The 19,047-nt window shown below is 38.5% G+C and overlaps 1 protein-coding gene across 1 annotated transcript; it reads right to left on the reverse strand.

The window, feature by feature from the left end:
* Window positions 1-706: 706 nt before the first annotated feature.
* On the reverse strand, window positions 707-19,019 carry SAMD8 (sterile alpha motif domain containing 8). Its single transcript, XM_014879950.2, has 7 exons — window positions 18,895-19,019; window positions 17,523-17,675; window positions 10,645-11,242; window positions 8,788-8,883; window positions 7,980-8,097; window positions 7,161-7,311; window positions 707-6,259 (listed from the first exon to the last, which is right to left on the reverse strand). The coding sequence occupies exons 3-7, from the start codon at window positions 11,208-11,210 to the stop codon at window positions 5,955-5,957; spliced, it is 1,236 nt and encodes a 411-aa protein (XP_014735436.1). The 5' UTR covers window positions 11,211-11,242; window positions 17,523-17,675; window positions 18,895-19,019; the 3' UTR covers window positions 707-5,954.
* Between the last annotated feature and the right edge of the window lie 28 nt (window positions 19,020-19,047).

Genomic DNA, 19,047 nt, shown 5'->3' on the forward strand with positions numbered 1-19,047 from the left:
GTACTTGGGAATCTATCAGTGATCAAGAGACACAGATTCAGTTTTGATGACTTCATGTAGCAGAGTGGGGGGGAGAAAAGTGAATTGGTTTTTTATATTTAAATTGAATGATGAATACTTGTTTGAAAAGCACTGCCTCTTTCAAATCAGTCTTGCATTCTGTGACATTAGAATGTGAAAAGAACCTTTTGAAAAACTAATGACGCTATTAGAAAAAGAATTGTTACCAAATTGGCTGTCAATATTTTGCACAAGTCAAATGATTTCTATGAATACCAAAGAGTCCAGTGAATACCTATCCTATCCTAGTATCAAACCGCAGTACAATCTTGACAGCAGCAGGAATTTAGTATTTGGCAGCTGTTTCCCTGTTCCAGGGAAAACCAGCAATTTTACCAGAATCTGTCACAGGTCAGTGCCAAAAGATTAAACAAACCCCTTATAGGTAGCTGCAAACTTAAAACCACAGCTGTAAACCTGTAATTCCTGCATCACCCAGAACAGTTACTTCTCCAGAAATGATCTGAAGTATATGCACATACTTGTAACAGATTCCCACAGAATGTGCCAATTATATTTTGTCAGCATTACTTACTTCCATACTGGAAAAAGATCTTGTAACACCATCACACCTATGCTCAGAAATACTTGCACAGTGCTAACAGAGACAATGAGCCATCATTTTGCATATAAAATACATCAAGCATTTGTCATCTTTCAAGTATTTTATTTTAGTATTTTTAAATATGTTTAACACAACAAAGATATAAAACAATATATTAATTCAATCTGAGTTTAGAATCAAAACAATATTTACTTATTTACAGTATTCTACACTTCACTGGCATACCTTCTAGCCATTAGATAACACTATTTTCTCAGGACAAAACTGAATTAACTGTTCAGAGTGAAAAGCCATGTTTCTACATCCTTATTATGTTAAGTACCATGTACAATGCAGTTCGTAGTTTCTCAAATTTGACAAAATTTCTCCTTTTTTGACAAAACTGGATTGAAAGAGCAAAACTAAGTTACAGTTAGTCTTTCTAACTACACAGTCACGGCTAATAGGTCAGGTTATTGTGCTCCACATTGATCACCTTAAGTTCTTACACACTTATTCCAAACTGGCTTTTAAAACGTGCACGTTACCGAATTATGTACATAATACTCATTGCAAATTTGTTAGGATACAAGTGGTAAGTCTGCAGGATATTGCTATATGGAAGGTTCAGTGTTCACAATACTGTAGTGTTTGAGGAGTTGTGAGGGGTTTTTTTGTGGTTTTTAACGAACAAGACATCAGTAGGTTCACTCTAAAGAACTTATTTCCCCAGGAATACTGTTTCAATTAGAATAGTGACAAGGTCAAAGATAGATCAGAAAATATTTGGTATTTTGCTATTTATAATTTTATAAACCAGTGGTCTATCAATTAACCCTTATTGCTGAAGTCTACATGTATAAAATAATTCAGAGGGTAAGCTGTCTCACTGATAGGACTTCTGTCAAATATACTTCCATCTTCACAAACTATGGTGGTTTTTGAAGTTACAGGTCAGATTTCTAAAAGGGTGTCCATGGTTATTAAAAAAAAAAATCCGTATTGCCAGTATATTACCACAAATTCTCCCTACCTCTTCAGTAGGAACTATGTGGACAGGATGAAAAACTATCACTGTTGTTTTAAGTTATTTTTGTTACACTCCAGGTCCATAAAACCTACTGTTTGGGTTTTTTTTTTCCATGACTGATGTTTGAAAACCAAGTGGGCTTTTTTACATCAGAAAACTAGCTAAACAGTAATGGACAAGTATAGCACTAAGCATGCAGGCAATGCTTAAAAAACAAGGAGGTATTAATTGCTGCAAAAGGCTTTTACTGGTGTCTGAGCTCAATTCTTTCCTCTTTAACTCTCTTTTTGGCACTACTCGAGATAACAGCTGTACAGAAAAGAAGATTATAGGAACCTGTGCTTTTATCCTCCTTGGAGGGTTTCAGTAATTCTAAATGACCTTATTTAACATGCTTGCATCAAAAAATAACTTTTTCCCCAAATCATTTAACTGACTCTTGCTTCTTAAAGCAGGTAATTATCAAGGTTTTATTCTGTCTTTCGGTTTTTTTACAGATTTCTTCTTTCAGAACCTAGTTAAGTAGCAATCTCTTTGAAATTCTACCTGGAATGGTTTTGGCTTTTTTTACAGTAAATGGGGGAGGGGGGGAAGCATCACAGAAAACCAAAAAGAAAGTGATGTTACCTATTTCCATTACTGGAGCAGTATACCACACAGTATGCACTGGGCTTTATCCAAAAAGATGTTTAAACTAAACTGGTAACACTCACTGAAGTCAAGAGTATTTAGTAATTTGCTTGAAGTTAAGCATACAAGTCAAGCAGTGCACTTATGGGATCCAATTCTTGCTAGTCTTGAACATTTAAATACTTCAGGCCTGCCTACATTTCTGTACCAACACTTTGTGTCAGTGTTATCATGTTTGCCACAGAACATGAGGATAATTTGCATATATGGAAGCTTTCTATAGCATCGTTCAAGGTTAGTTGGAGAACCTTGCTTAAAGATACTTTCATAAGTTTTTGTCAATGTAATCAGAATTTGTTAAAAACATGTCTATTAAGGTCTAATTCTCTGCAGGTATAAGGCTATAAACCACTTAAGGGATCTTTCAGAAATGAAAAACTAAAGGCAAAAAGTTTAGGAAAGCTATTATAAGAAACTGTGTCACAAGATACAAAAAAACAAAGAAAAAGGATAGAGGAAGAGCCTGTGTGTCTGTCACTTGCAGGTATGTGCATACATATCCCCAAACAAATAAGGAAGAGCTCAACCCTATTGCCAAGTCTCAAATATTACTAAATTTTCTAAGCTAGCAAAAAATTGTGATCCTCTCCTTCTTTTGTATATATGGTTACTAATTTCAGACTTTGCTACTTGATTCATTTGTGCACTTTGTAGTACTAATGTTGCACTTGCACTCGCTGACATTACACAGAAATTCATTCATTTTTCTGAATTCAGATTATGTGGGCACTCACACAGACTACAGAAGACAACTTAGCACAAAAGAGGTGCAGCATTTTCAAGAAGAGCAATGATGGTGTGTGAACATGAAGGAAGACATCCCTGAACATACTAAGCATTAAATCCAAGGCCCAAGGTGCTCTGCTGACTTTACTTAAAAAGTGCTTGTCAGCAACAGAAACAGCAAAATGCTTTTAAAACACTGACTCAAAGGAGGTACAAAATGTTAAGCCTATCAGTTACCTGCAGCCTGTTTCCATCTAATTAACAATAAAGCTTACATTCCCAACTTTACAGATTGACCTGTGCTCTCTTGCAAGCAAGATCACATTTTTCTGTCAATCAGCTTCAAGCTTTCCTCTTGCACGTTCACAGATGGACAAAATGAACTTCCAAAATAACAGAGGACAATTATCTTGACAATGTTTTAATCCACTCCAATGTTAACAAAACCAACTATTTTATATTACTTATCCTGGACTTAGCTATCTAGCATCAGGGGAAACAGCACAAAAGAACAAGCTTCTTTTAAGAAACAATTATAGACAAGGCTGATTTAAAACACAATTTACTTAACAGAATTTGAAGATTAAATCAGAACAAAGAATCCTTATGTTTCAATTGTATATGAACTTCACTACAAAAAAATAAAAATATTGAAATGATAGCTTTACTTTATGTAAACATTGTTACACTGGGCTGTACTTGAAAATTCTACTGCATGTCTAAGTTGTAAAATAGTATTTCAGTTTAGATGCAGTTATGCCAGTTACCATTCAAATGGTTATTTGCAGAATCAACAGCTCTGCAAGTTTAATTGCATACCTCTCCATATAACTCAGATTACAATCTTGTACATCCTGAGAACAGATGTTTCCTAGAGTTTAGAAAAACAGCATTCATAACTGTGTGCATTGCAAAGGCAAATATAAGTTAACAAATAGAGCTCTTTTATTATAAAGTCTCAAGAGGAATGTTCAAATTGCCTTTCTGAAATCAGAAAGTTAAGAGCAGCAAATGGCAAGTCTTTAAATCTTTCAGAGTATTTTCTCCATTTTTTAAAGTGTAAGCATAGTTCCCCAATTTGGATGGCAAAAGCCATCAGGCTATGGTAGACTGAACAATATAGTATTAAACCTGCAATTTTGCTAAAAAATTGGAATGTTACAAATATAAAAATCTCTGGAATAATACAGTGTACATGTGCTCATTACAGTTGGCAGAGATACTCCAAGACGTATAATTCTTCTGTGGAATCGGAGCTAAATTAAATTACAAAATCAATATACTAGGAAGACTGTAAGGTAGTCAAGTTAGTACAATCAAGGCTTATAAAAGGAACACAATACAGCAAGGAGCAGCCCACAGTAGGTTACAAGCCTCCCCACACAAAACCTTGCAAATTCCAAATGGATTCATCTCCATGCACACACAAGTACATAGTGCCCATTAAGTCAGCTTGTACCAAGCTGGAAATGCTTTGTGTAACTTTCTAAAGCTGACTTACACTACATTTCCACATCTGAAGTTGCAATAATCAAATTAAAAGGTCTATGCCATTTTTATGATTTTGTACCTTGTACCTATTAGTTTTCATTTAGCACAAATCTAATTTCAAGGCTCTACAGACAACACTAGTATTGTCCCCTTACCCAATGCCTAAGAGATCACCCACCCTTATGTGACCCTGCTCATGCATTATGGACTCGGAGTGTTGGTTTAAGGTTTTGGGGGATGTTTTGTCGTGGGTTGTGGTTTGGTTTTTTTCAACAAGCAAAACTCAACTGTTTATGGTATCTTTCAGTGTAGTAAATGAGCAACTTAAATTAAGAACTAGCCTCTTTTCATAGTTGTTAGAAAAACATAACACTGTGTGTTTATATATATAACCAAATATACTGTGCATATATATATCCAGAGATATTCACCATATTGTTGACACCAGAGTGCTAAAACATACATCAACATGAGCACTATTTCCAATACTCACTATTATTACTATTCCTGAAAGAGTTACTACATGCATTTTCCCCAGCCATTTACAGGACAGTAAGATACACGAAGACAACTGTTCTGTTTTTCCAATGTTAAAGAAGTGCTCCTGAAAAGCATGCATGGCTTTGGGTATAAAGCAATTAAGACCACACAAAAGTTACTTTGTGGCTTTAAACTCACTAAAGCTAAGTTTACTTTCAGTGGATGTTCCACTTACTTGAACTCATTTAAACACAAAAGGGAAAACTTTCAAGTGCTAGAACAATCATACAGACAACTGATAGACTAGAGTAAATAAGTTCTCATTAAAAAAATATTATCACTGCACAGCCACAAGGCAGACTTTCATTTTTGGCAACCTGTATGCAGACCATTTATACTGTCAAGACTTGTAATTTAACAATTAAGAGACCCTCTCAGCAAGGAACTATACTGCTTCCTTCATTATGACACAGACCTCCTCAATCTTTAAATACATGCAGTTTGTTTCGAAATTTTCATTTATGACTGCTTTCAAAGAAAGGCTTCCCAAAATTCTAATTTTTTGTCAGTATATGTAAAGGCTGGCACTCGGGTAACAAAGATTATCTGGACCTGTAAAGTGTGTGTTATATTCAATACATATTTGAGGTTAATATTCTATAAACATTCACGCAGAACCTTACCAAGGGTAACAGTATTCTGGTTTATATTCGTGCTTCACTGATAGCCTTTACCCGTCCCTGCATTGTTTTCTATTTTCACAAGGAGAAAACAAAACACATCCCTGTAAAGTATGGGAACCCCATTTTATGGCTAAGAATCCAAGAAACAAGGCAAGGAGGAGATCATGGAGTGAAAAATGTTACTTGACTTCCCCCTTGTAGGATCTCAGTCATAATGCTTCATAAAAATCTGAACTGACCCACACAGTCTTCAACCAATTAATCTTTTTAGAATAGCAGGTTTTGAAAAGGGCCAGCAATACTCATTGGGAACAGTACCATTAACATTGCATTCAAAAAAAGAAAACATTGGAAACCATATCCTTGCCCTCCTACTCTGTTGATATGCTCTAGTATTAGCCAATGTATGGTAATACAAAAAGAGTCTTGTAGTGATGTAAAAGGCGATGAAGACATCTATAGAATAATGTTCATGTGCAGCCAAAATGAAGAAGATTCCAAAGAGATTCAGGACCCAGGACAAGGTGTGCAAGAAGTTCCAGCTCCTTGGCGTGTCTAGGAGAAAACAGAAAGTGATTAACTTTGACTGTCTCAAAATGCAAGCCTAGACATTCCAAGTTTTTATACAGATTTTTCATCCAAAAATGAGATGAAGTTACTCTCTTCATTCAGAAATATTGTATACAGGTCCAATAAATCCAACAAAATCAATCACACAAGTTGTATGTCTGTCAGTTCATGACTTCATTTACAAATGCATTTCTGGATTAACAAGAGCATCCTTAAATGTTTTAGCACCCTGGAAAGCAGAATTCTTTGTTCAACCAACTTCTTTTAATGAAAATCATGTCTTTTCTATGTTATAAGGAGGTAGATGTAATGAAAGCTACATTACTGTTATTGCAGTCATTACATCATAGTTGAACTCTAATTATCTTTGCTTGCTGTAATATGTATCAAATCACTGTTGGTGTTTACAGAAGGGTACTCCTGTTTCATATATTCTCACTTGTTACAGGGTTTGGTGTTTGGCTTTATGGATTATACTAAATGTACAGAAACTTTGCCAGGTATTTTGGTTGGCAGGAGTCAGTGGCAGATACCTAGGGAAGGGAACAGTAACAGACAGTCCTAAGTATCTTCCCAAGTATTCTCCCAGTAGCAAGCCAGAAAGCCTTTCTAATTTCTTGGCTCACATGCTCATTGAAAAGTGCCTTATTCACCCCCCTATTCAATGAGGTGGTGTTCCTTTCCTCGCTGTGCCTTGACTGTCACAAACCTGAGAAAGAGCACAGCAATCTGAATTTATATTTGTTTGCTTAAATGTTACACTTTGAACTTTCTGAGAAAGTCAAGGAGCAGATATTCTTAATACTTAAGGACATTCAAATGTTTACACTCTCACACCTCTGTACATACTCTTAAGGACATTTGAGTATTGACACTCTGTACTCACATTCTGTGACAAAGAAGTTGAGCATGGTCAGAACGACAGTGTGACCACTGAACATATAATCTCCACATGTATGTACTCCAGTCAGAGTCATTCCAAAGCCACTCCATATTGCAAATGCCCGCTGGAGCTTTGCCCAGACATTGCCATACAACTGAAAAACAGTGATGTTAACTTTACTAAGTTGCAACCCCACTGCCCAAACAGTAAGTCTCTAAAGTTAGCTGTACTGCACTATGTTTGTTTAATACAATTTATCATGTTGTGCCTTTTAATAAAATGCAGGTTAGCACATCTTTGGATTTCACTGTGGCAATGAATCACATTAGTAACTACAGTTACTAATTGTATTAATCATACCTCTTATGAATACTGGAATTCAGAGCAAGTATTTTGTTTGAAGTGATTTACCCATAAAGCCTGCCATCTTTTTTTGAATGTGTTCAGTCTCCCAAATGTGTCATTATGTCATTTCCATTTGTTCAGCTCAAACCTCTCCTAACTACAAGTTAGGATGAAACCATAAAATCCTATATTCTAAGGAATATCCCTTACGAGAAAGGGCAAAATAATAATAATTTGTTGGGGTTTTTTTCAAAACCACACAACCAACAAGACAAAGAAGCCAATAGTTCCCTTTCAGTCTTTCTTTATGAAAGCTAAAGTGCACACACCTCTTTGACTTAATCTCTCTGTAGGAAGTGTAAGAACATGATGTTCTTAAAAAACACACATCTAACACTATGGTTGCAACAATGATAATCATGTCTTGTTTTCTAAAAGGAAGCAGGAACAATAATTTAAAGCATTTGAAGATTTTACCTTTCCAGTACACTGCAAGTGCTGTCCTGGCACCGAGAGTGAGGTAACAAACATTGTAATGCAACGTAATAGAAATACTGTCCCCATGAGGCTGCACAGCCTGCGCAGGAGTATAGATCTGGGAAAAGTACACAGGAACTGAGATCAGGAAAGTTATGATAAAAACATTTCACCTTAACCCAACTCAATCCCATTAAGTCCTGTCATCATCACTGCAAGTTTCACAACAACTTTTTTTTTTAATTAAGTAGTACTGTAAAAATATGGTTCCACATGACAGGGTGAGACATTGTAGCAAGCTTACTGACACCAAAAGGTACAGCTCCACCTCTACAGCTACTCCTGCGCTAGTTTTGGCACTCGTACCTTCTGTTGGCAAACTGATAAAAATCAATGAACCGGTGAAAATGTAACTTAAAATACACATGCACACAAAAGCATTTTTTATCCCTCTGTGAAAGCAAACTGCCAGGCTGGCTCAGACATCCTGTGGTATTTCATTCTTGTAACACTTTCTTATATGCAAAAGTGTTATAGCATAAGTGTATATACTGACAATTCTCTGAAATACCTACGTTCTGAAGGAAATTACTTATAGATATAGCAGAAAAGTAAAATCAGATTACTCCTTTGAAAGATTCACAAGCCATCATTCTTGATCAAATCTCCCCTAATCCATTTTAACAGAGACACTAGGAGTTGACAAGAGTCTTACGAAATGGAAATTCTTAAACAATCATCAGAAATTCTTGTTATGGTCTTTTCTCTGCATCAAAGTACCAGTTAATTTAGATTTTATAAAACCTACCTGTGTTTGTGAAGCAGAAGAACCACGAGCCAAATATAGCAAAGAATTACACCACATACTTCAGTCATAGCAAAAGCCCATGGTATCCTAGGGACGCTAAAAAAAAAGGAAAAAGCAGGAAAGTTAATACAAAGGCCTAATTTTTTTCTTAGTCTCAGTATTGAAAAGAAGGGCATGTGAGGTTCTAACTTCAAAATTTATGTGCATTCATCTGACAATAGTATAAACTACAGCCAAAAATACTTTTATTGTACTGAATGAAATAGAATTTCAAATAAATTCAGTTATGTCATCTCCTTCCTAATAATGTGCTTCCAGTTTACATAGAATTCACGAAGTCAGTGAAAATCTCTAGTATGCTCTCTTGATTTACACATGACTTACTAACAGGATGTGCTCCTCTACTGTTGTTTCATAACAACCTTTTCAATTCTGACAAAAACTTGCATCATGTCAATTATGCTGCTTATGCTTGCAAGAATGACATGTCAACACAATTAAATGCTGCAAGGCCAAAACCTTAAACACTTGTAATGAAGCAGAACTGCATAGAAAAGTATCAGGGAAAATAAAAAATGTTTTCAAAACTTCAGGGATAATCACTACATGAAAATCTTTCAGCCTTCCCTGTCAAAAGATCTAAAACCTCTTGCACACATAAAACATCCACTCCTCAGTCACTAAAATACAGATCAACAGATTTCAAGAGGCTGCTCCTCATAGTTTTGTGTTCCCCCTGATACAAAGGGCTAGCAAAGCACTGCTCAAACACGAGCTTTGTAGTAATCCCTTCTCATTGTTTCGTGAGCTGCTGCTTTCTGGCCTCCCCCATCCTCCTATGCACTGAATACCATGGCAGCACCCTGGGAACAAAATCCAGTAATGCCACAGCTCCTGCCCTCTCTTCCCCTCTTCCACTCTGATGGATGTGGTCTGTCCTTGATGAGTTATATATAAATTTATGGGGGATTCTTACTCAAAAGATTAGTCTTACTGACTTCTTGAAAGCCATTAATGAAAATGGAAATTACTGGCAGGAACAGGAAGATCACAAAGGCTGAACTTTTTAACAGTTTAGCTCATCTTTTAAAACTCTCTAGGCAGTTAAGTTCTCCATGGTGCAAGTGCACTTTCTCAAAGGGAACATTTATCCTTTATTAAACCTGTTGTCAATGACTAGAATTTGACCTTTGCCATTGTGTCTCTGCTTTGCCTGAAGTGAAATATTTTAAAAAATGAACAGGTACTGCATAAGTCACACATTGGTTTAATACCTGTTAAAAGAGATGCTGGTCGTTCGTTCTACTTCAGTTTCCCTAGACCATCTTCAGCAAGCTGACAGTGGGAAGACAATAAAAATACAGCACCAATGCTGCTCCCTTTCAACTTCCTTGCTCACTCACAGACCCAAATATTGCTTCATCCAAAGTCTATTTTATATCAAGACATGTTAAGCCTCATAGCAGGAACTGGATTTCAGAAAATGCATATGGCTGCATATCTATACCAGCTGACCATTATGCTTTTTTTCTAGAATGTGAGGATGGACAAAGTAATTACTGTGTTGTAACGAGTTTAAGATGTAAAACTAAATATAAACTAGGTAGAACAACAGTTCAATTTATTTGCCCCTAAAACGAAATCTTTACATCTAACTGAACTGTGTTTCCATCTTAGCAGAAGGATTTACTAGACTCTTATTACTATTTGGCAGAAGCATCTTCTAGAGCACACAAAACTTTATTCTGAAGTATATGAAACTTTCTTCTAGAGCACATGAAACTTTGAAAACAGAGAAAAAACAGCCTGTATTTTAACCGTCACATTACTGTTTTGTTTAGAAAGAAAATTTCTTACCTATCTAGAAATATGTCTGGCAGAGGTGGATATGTTTGCATGTCAGGTACTCGCTCGTGTACTATCACCATAACAAATGATGTAAAGCCAAACACTATGAAGACATACACACAACTTAAAACTGTCTTCCAGTACTCTGGGTCCAGTCTGCGTGTGGCGTGTTTGTTTTTTCCATTTGCATATTGATACTGATCACCATTCAAGTCAGTAATTGGTCCATCATAGTCCCGAGGTACTTCACCATTACAAAACCAATCTGCCCCCTGTAGTGCACCAACTGTGCCAGCATGACCATCACTGGTGAAACCCAGCTCTTCCAGGACATCAATGTGCTGCTTCTGCAGTTTGCGTATGGACAACATCAGCCTCTTGATATCCCCCAAGATTTTGATTTCCAGAGGAGGGGATCGCAAGTCATACTCAGTAAGTGTCAGCAGGGTAATTCCATCTAGCCTGTGTCTGTTGCACAAGAGATCCACATATTCACAGAAGCCTTCTTCCTTCAGCCACCTGGCCACGTTCTTGGTAGTCCATCGGCGAATGCACAGCTGGGTACTGCCTGCCATCCTGCCCTTTATCCGCCAATCGCGCTGACCTGCTGCAGAGCCGAGACAGACAACACCAGTGTTTGACACACATTACTGAAATGCCAGGGTCTGCTGTGCAATTTTAGATGCTTAATTAGCCCGAGACATTTTACATAAGCGATAGCTAAAAATCAGACCTAATTCCTAAGGTAAGTAATATAAAAATGCTTTTTTCTTTATTCCAGAAAAACTAAATTATCTCATTTGCTCATAAACAGAAATCTTAAGTTTCCAAGAAGTAGAGTATTTCCTAGATGTATCCAGTATACTGCTCTAATTTTGCTATAAATAAATAAATCCTGCTTTGTTAATTACATTAGACAATGAAAATCAAATACTACTCTTTAAATACAAGCTTAATCATTAGACTTTTCCACTGTGTGCAGTTCATCAACTACGCCAGAAGTACAGTCAGCAAACACAGAAAACTGAATTTAGGCTGAAACAATACACTTCAATACAGTCCAATATATCCTACTGCTTTAAAATACATACTGAAGCTTTGATGACATGACATTCCCCCACTCCTTCCAAGTAAACCTAAGTGTAGACATCTGCAACAGTATTGAGTTGAAGTACCTTAGTTGTATGTTGATGGTACAACCATCCTATTACTATCTCTGTTTGATCTCAGTAATTAAGATAGATACTTACTGAATTGTGAATCCCTTAAAATACTCAGCTTTCAAAAACAGCATTACTAGAAATGAAGCATTGGCTTAAGCTTCAAAGCATTTTTAAAATTTATGTGGTAGTAAATAACATAATAACACACTGAAACCCGAAGAGATGTATTCTCCTCATACAGATTTCTCACTAATTGTGTTCCTGACTAGAATATTGCTTGAAGGAAGGAGAGACAGCTCAGCAACATTTTAGTCACATGGTGGTGACAAGTCACCAGAACAACCACCAGGAAAAAAGTTAACCACAGGACATTATGTGGAACACATTATGAAACTTTGAAAGGCTACCAGTGAAGTTAAAGTACTAAAACGTTTATGCAATATTGAAGACCCACAGCAGTACAGAATGGATTTGTGCATAATTTATATTTGGTGGCTCATGTACAGCTACCATCTAAGAAACAGCTACAATTTCACAGCTCTTTTGTACTCGAAAAAACAGTCGAACTAAAATGCTTCAATCGTGCCAACCAAATCTCGGAAAATACAAAGCAGTACAATACACTACTGCCACATACATCATTCAAGGCTTTCAGAATGAAAGCAAGGAAACAGTGTATTTAATCTATTATTTAGTTTCTGTCTATAGTAAACTGGTACTCAAACCGATCATGAATATTCAGCACAGTTCTGCATATTTTCCAGGGGCACAGCTCTTCCAAAACCAGAACCTCTTTCCTTCTCACTTATTTTTTTAAGGAGGTACAGTACCTATTGTGCTCTTAATATAATTATTGGATGAAACTTTTTCTTCTGGCTTTCATCTAACAGAACCAAATTATTTTATACTATATCAGAGAAGATTCAATTTGCCAAATGAGATTTCCCAGCAGTGCAAAAGTAATATTTTAGAAGAAAAATGAGCACACAAATCACACTTACCCTTCTAAAATAATTAAGGGCATGATACTTCTGAATATATTCTCTCAGGAGTTGATTGTATATTAACAACATGTACTTGATTCATTGCTAAATTTTCTCAATACCTCACATACAGTCAGTAAGTAGATAAGCTTTAAGTTTTCAAGCTTTAATAAGATTTAAATAGTTGCCCAAAAAAAACCCCACTAGAATATCTGCATATACCGTACACTTCCTTCTCCATATAGAAGGGTATTTCCTCATTATGCTTTCTTACTATTTTTGAACATGTAGCTCAAAAATAACTGTAATAATTATTCTGATCACAGCTCATAAAATAAATTATGGCGTTTAATTTTCAACTAATCATTAGTTATTTGACCTTTTTTGTACTACATATTTTTACTTTACTCCAGGGTTGCTGTTTAATCCCTGCTGGCAATAAGAGTCATTTAGTCACTCACTCACTCCCACTCACTGCCCCCAGCCCACTCCCCCCTGCAGTGAGATTTCTAAAAAGGTAAACACAAAGGGTTGAGATAAGAACAATTTAATAATGGTAATAATGTAAAATACAGTAATAATAACAGTGGAAATAACAAAAAGAGATAAGAACAACACCCAAGAAAGACAAGTGATGCACGTTACAGCTGCTCAGTGCCTGCTGGCCTTAGTCCAGCCAGTTCCCCAGCAGCAGTTGGCCCCTTCTGGCCAACCTCCCCCCTCCATTTATATACCAAGCAGGGCATTCCATGGTATGGAATATTCCTTTGGCCAGGTTGAGGTCAGCTGTCCTGGCTGTGTCTAAACCAGCTTCTTCTGCCCCTCCTCACTGGCAGAGCAGGGGAAACCAAAAACTCCTTGACTTAGGGTCAGTACCACTGAGCAACAACTAAAACATGAGTGTATTATCAACACTGTTCTTATATTAAACCCAAAACATCCAATAAAAAGAAACAAACTTGAGTTGCTTATCTGAACTTCCAGCTTTCTCTACTCAGAAGCACAGATGAAATACTGAAAAAAAAAGCTGTTAATCACAGTGAGTCTTATATCATAGTAATCATCACATGTTTTCTAAAAGCACTGAATGTAAACTCACCACCACAAATACACTCAACTTACTCATACTGTCTTCTAACCAAAGCAACTTCTGAGGACAAAGGCAGGAAACCGTCCCTACCCGAAGAGAATTCTATTCATTTGTCACAAGTCAAGTGGCCTAACAGCAGTCTAGTCTTCCTCCATCCGACACTGCCGGAATAAAAATCAACCCTTAGCAAATGTGCAATGAAAGTAACCTTATAACACTGAATGAGCACACCCAAAGGTCACTATGGGCTGGACCTGGGAGAAAGTCTAGGTTAACCTCAAGATGCAACTGATAGGACCTGCTCTGTTCTAAAATTCTGTCAACAACAAGACACTTAACCAACTGGAAAAGACAAAGAAATGACCACAAAACACAAATTAAAACACTATACAGAGCAGGTAGGTAATTTCATCGCAACAGTTAAGCTTATTTTTTAATGACAAAGCAGCTTCTTAAACCTTGAAACTTCCCTTTCAGACTACTCAATTGGTGACACTTTTATGGTTTAAAAGGTAAAAGGCACTCCCCTAATTATCATAACACCTGGAATACAGTACAGATCCCTGCGTGCAACTGCTCCTGCTCATTTTTGAAGCTGAAGAATGCTTCAGAACTTTCACACCACTAGACTGCTATGTAAGAATAATACAGCAGAGGCCAAATCCCCTAGATAACTGCACCTGTCTTCTGAAAGGAAACAGCTCTGGTAACTACTTTGCCTTCCATGTTACTAGTTTTATCAGTGAAAGCAAATACTGGGTAACATTATTTAATGATGAATAATACACATGAGTAACACAAAGCAAGCACAGACTTAAGCATCAGAGGGCAAAATATTCTTTTCACCTGACATCAGCAATGTCTGTAGCTACTTAGTTGATTATTTTCCTGGTACTGTGACTTAACACTTAGCAAGCTTGACAACAATATGTATTGTGTGCCCCTTTTTCTTGCACCAGCCTGTCAATTAACAGCATGAACACAAATGCATATGAACTGCATATGTATAAGTATTTACTTTTTTAAAAGAAAACCATTACTCTGTGAGCCATAAACATTCCTACAATTTGGTTGTCGTATTTTAAGAAATAAGATGTCTCTGAGAGGCTGAGTATACCCCTATCTGATAGCAAAATTTCCTAGAAGTATATATAGATAAAATTAACCTCCCTCAACATGATTGTCCATGATTCTATCATTGCCAGTCAACCATTAATTCCCTCCCTAACTTTCTTCGCTTACAGACTTTGAGACTGTATTTTGAGTTAAATATGTGGGAAGTTGAATCTGCTTATCACTGCTCGAGCCAAGGAAAAGTAGCATTAATATCACAGTAACATTGGGCTGCAAACTTGATTAGAGCAGAGTCATAGATGAAGGGTTAAACAACCTAGTTAGGTCTGCAACAGATAGCAGAGTGCTGACTGGTTTTGTTTATTCCAGACACACATGCAAAATCTCTACCAGCACATTACTGCTTTACCACCTGCCCTCAGGTACCTGGGAGAGCCTTGCCCCTTGATTTTTTCCCCCTAGATTCAATTCTCACCATCCTTGAGAGGAATTTTAGGAAGGATACTGAAGAACAATCAGATCTCAAGTGATTAAACCTACATTTCTGTGTGAAGGTTTCAAGCTGCAGTTCGAATACAGGCCATTCCAAGTCAGCCCCCTCTTGGCTGGGTCTGTTGGCTTAGGAGCACGTCCCACACCTCAGGGGAGAGGCTGTTCCCTGCAAAGGCTGCTACTTCACCCACGTGGACAAGGCCCATGTTGGTGGCCTTGGTTCCCCAGCACAAAAAAGCTACACAAAAACATGTACTGAGCCAGCCTGCAATAATAAGACTACTGTCACACACCAACTTAGCAAAGCTGTGCTGGAAAAAGAAGACACAGCACTGCCTTGTTATGCAGCACCGGGCTCAGCTACTCTGCTGACTCTGACTTACATGAGAAGTTTGTCACCTGTTCTTCCTGGAAACTCTAAATATTCTTCAGTGCTTATTTAAAGCAAATAGCACCAAAGATTTCACTGCCATATAACATACAGTGACTTAGCCCTTACCTTCTAAATGCCACCAGATACATATAATGCCGTAGCTATCTTGTAAGCAGAAGGAAAAAAGAACACAAGCAAAAACAATACATGATTTTTCAAGAGTTTTTAAATATAATGGCTACTATGCTACATATAAAATTTATCAAACACAGCACAATGCCCACCATGAGACAAAAAACTGTATTTTCCTGAAGCAAGAATACAATAATTTCAAATGCATAAATATTGCTGTAAAACTTGCATTGAGTTTTAATTAGGGACTTTGGTATCATAAGTGAGATGATCAGCAGTAGCTTAATTGTACTCAAAGGTCTTAGTGCTATGCATGAAGGTATGATAAGAAATCTCAAAGTAACACTAGTTTAGTCTTAGATTTTAAGCCATCAAGGAAGATAAGCTTTTTAAGAATTATTTATTGAAGTGCAGCTTGTGGATCAGATACTAGCTCTGTATTCTCAGCAGTCTTTCTGTCAAGACACCTCCATGTAAAACTGACATCAGCTACTGCAGAAAGTCCTGAAAGTTAAACACGTTTGTCTTAAGAACCACCAAGTACAGTTATATATTGCATCAAAATGAACAGAATACATACTGCTCCCTGACTCTTACACCTCATTAAGTCAAACAGGTTGTACTATACTCAAGTGGACATTAAAAGCAGCTCAACTCCTAATCTACTAACCAGCTAAAAAAACAAACTTTTATCCTACTGCCGCAATTTAAGGCACACACAAGTGTTTTTAAACAACTGATCAAGTACTCCACCACTTATCTTAGGATGCCATTCTACAGTATTTCGTTACTATTTGACTAAGTTCTTGAATATTTTACATGCTAAATATCACGTGTCGAGTATTTTTCTTCTGGTTTCAAGTAGCATATCCCTCCTGTAACAGAATGTTGGCTGCTCTTTATCCCTCTACAACTTAGGAGTAACAACTCGAGTTTCTTCCTCCCCTTTTCTTCCCACATCCTCATCTTACAGTGGAAATAGGGGAAGACATGAACCAGCTCTCCATCCAAATGAATACCAGAACAATATCTGAACTGAAACTGTGTTTCATCTTACCCTCCACAACCATTTACAATCTGATCTTTCTGATCTAGTGAAAATCGAATAGCCTTCCTCATTTTAGATGCATTAAATAAAGTAAGAAATAAAAAACTTCTAAAAGGATGTGATTATCAAATATACACAATGTAATATGGTTAGTGGATCTCAACCAGCTAAGTAGACTGCAAAAGCAAGCTCTGTACCAAGAAAAGCAATACTACAGAACCCAAAAGATGACAATTTCCAGGCCAACCTGTATTTTAATAGTACCCTACTAAAATAAACCCTCAACCAGCCAGCAAAAAACAGTATCACTTATAAGAGCTAACAAGATAATTTAAAATTTTTGTGCTTTACAGATCTACAGAACATTTCCTTCACGTCTAAGCAGTACTTACACAACAAAAACTTACAAAACTTCCCTAAATTCCTTTCACTTGGTATAAAAATCACTTCATACTAATTCTGCAGGCTAGTTCCACCTTTCTTCTACATCACAGAAAGCAAAAGGAAGAAAAAGACACAGGCATTTCCTTACCTCTGATATCCAGTAAGAGGCACCCCCTACCAAACAGGAGGGGCACTTAAATGCCAGGAAATGTCTTCTGAGCTCTCGCCACTCCAGAGCACAGCATGATCAGCTGCTCTGTGGAGGTGGCACAGACACCGTGTCCAGCTGCACGAGGGAGCTCTGTGGAGACAGAGCAGACTTGAGCAAAGTGGAATCCTCCATCAAATCATCTTACAACACAGAATGAGTGTCGCACATAGAAAATTTTTATAAAATTAATTTTGCAAACCGAAGCCTCAAATACAAAACTATGAGACCACTTCAACTTACTAAAAACGTTAACATTAACACTACCTGTCATTTACCTCTTCCATTAACTTAAGGAGCTGGAAAAATCTACTTTTTAAGTATTAAGGTTTTTTTAATAGCAATCAGCAATGACTAAGTGAATGGTCTGAGGCTACATAATGCATCAGTAATACAGATTCAAGAGACTGAGTGGATAACAGTTCCAGTAGTTTAACTTCCTTACACTCAGGCCCTAAACTTGCACAAACACTCTCCCCCACAGGCAGACCCCACCATTTAACCCTGAAACTCGAAGAGCACGCATGCAAACCAGTAACAGCACTATTCCATGCTGCCTTGTTAATAATCAAATCCTACACGCTCAACAGCATTTTTATTCAAAACTGAACGCTGTGTGCTCAGAAAACATACCTATTTTATTGACAAAAGTAGCAAGAATATCTATAGGATCCGGTACAACCGTTTGGTTATCTGCCTGCAAGACTGACACAGAGCATCTTTTCCAGGAACGATCAGTTTGCAGTGGAGGCTGAGGCGGGAATCAGACACCACAGATCCCCTCTGCCCCCGGGCCCACAACAAACCGCACAGTGCCCGCAGGCCCCGACCCCCGCTGCCAGCCCCGTCCCCGCTCGGTGCCCGTCCCACACCGCCACACGGCTCTCCGACCGAGGCTGACAAAGTTCAGCGGCACAGGCGGGCACAGGGCGGACCCCTCAGCCCGAACCTCGCCGGTGACACCGCCCCAGCGCGCAGCCGGTGCTGCCGGGCCGGGCGCTCACGCTCGGCAGAGATGTGCCGGGCCGGGCGGGCCCGGTAATTACGGCGGAGCGGTTCTCAGCGCGGACACACAGCACAGGCGGCTCGTCCTCCCCCCGCCAGGCGAAGCTGTTCTCCTCCCGCACAGCCCCTACGGCAGGGCAGCCCCTTCCCCCCGGAGAGCCGCCCGCACCCCGGGGGCTCACGCCACAGCGGGGGCAGCGACGCGGACCCGGCGGGCTCCCACCTTTGCGGGGCGGCCCCGCGGGAAGGAAGGGTCCCCGGGAAGGAAGGGTCCCCGGGGATGGTCCCGCAGCTCGCCCCGCCTCACCTGGCGCCGAGCGGCGGTGCCGCCGCGCCGGCTCTGGGCGCTGCGGCTCCTCCGCGCTCTGCCTCTGCCGCTGCCCGTGCCTCTCCTCGGCGGCGGCGGCGGCCACCGCCACCCCCCATCCCCCGTCCGGAAGCGGCGGCGGCAGCGCCGGCG

Source organism: Sturnus vulgaris, chromosome 8 (genome assembly GCF_052056855.1).
Source record: "Sturnus vulgaris isolate bStuVul1 chromosome 8, bStuVul1.hap1, whole genome shotgun sequence".
In the NCBI taxonomy this organism is placed as follows: domain Eukaryota; kingdom Metazoa; phylum Chordata; class Aves; order Passeriformes; family Sturnidae; genus Sturnus; species Sturnus vulgaris.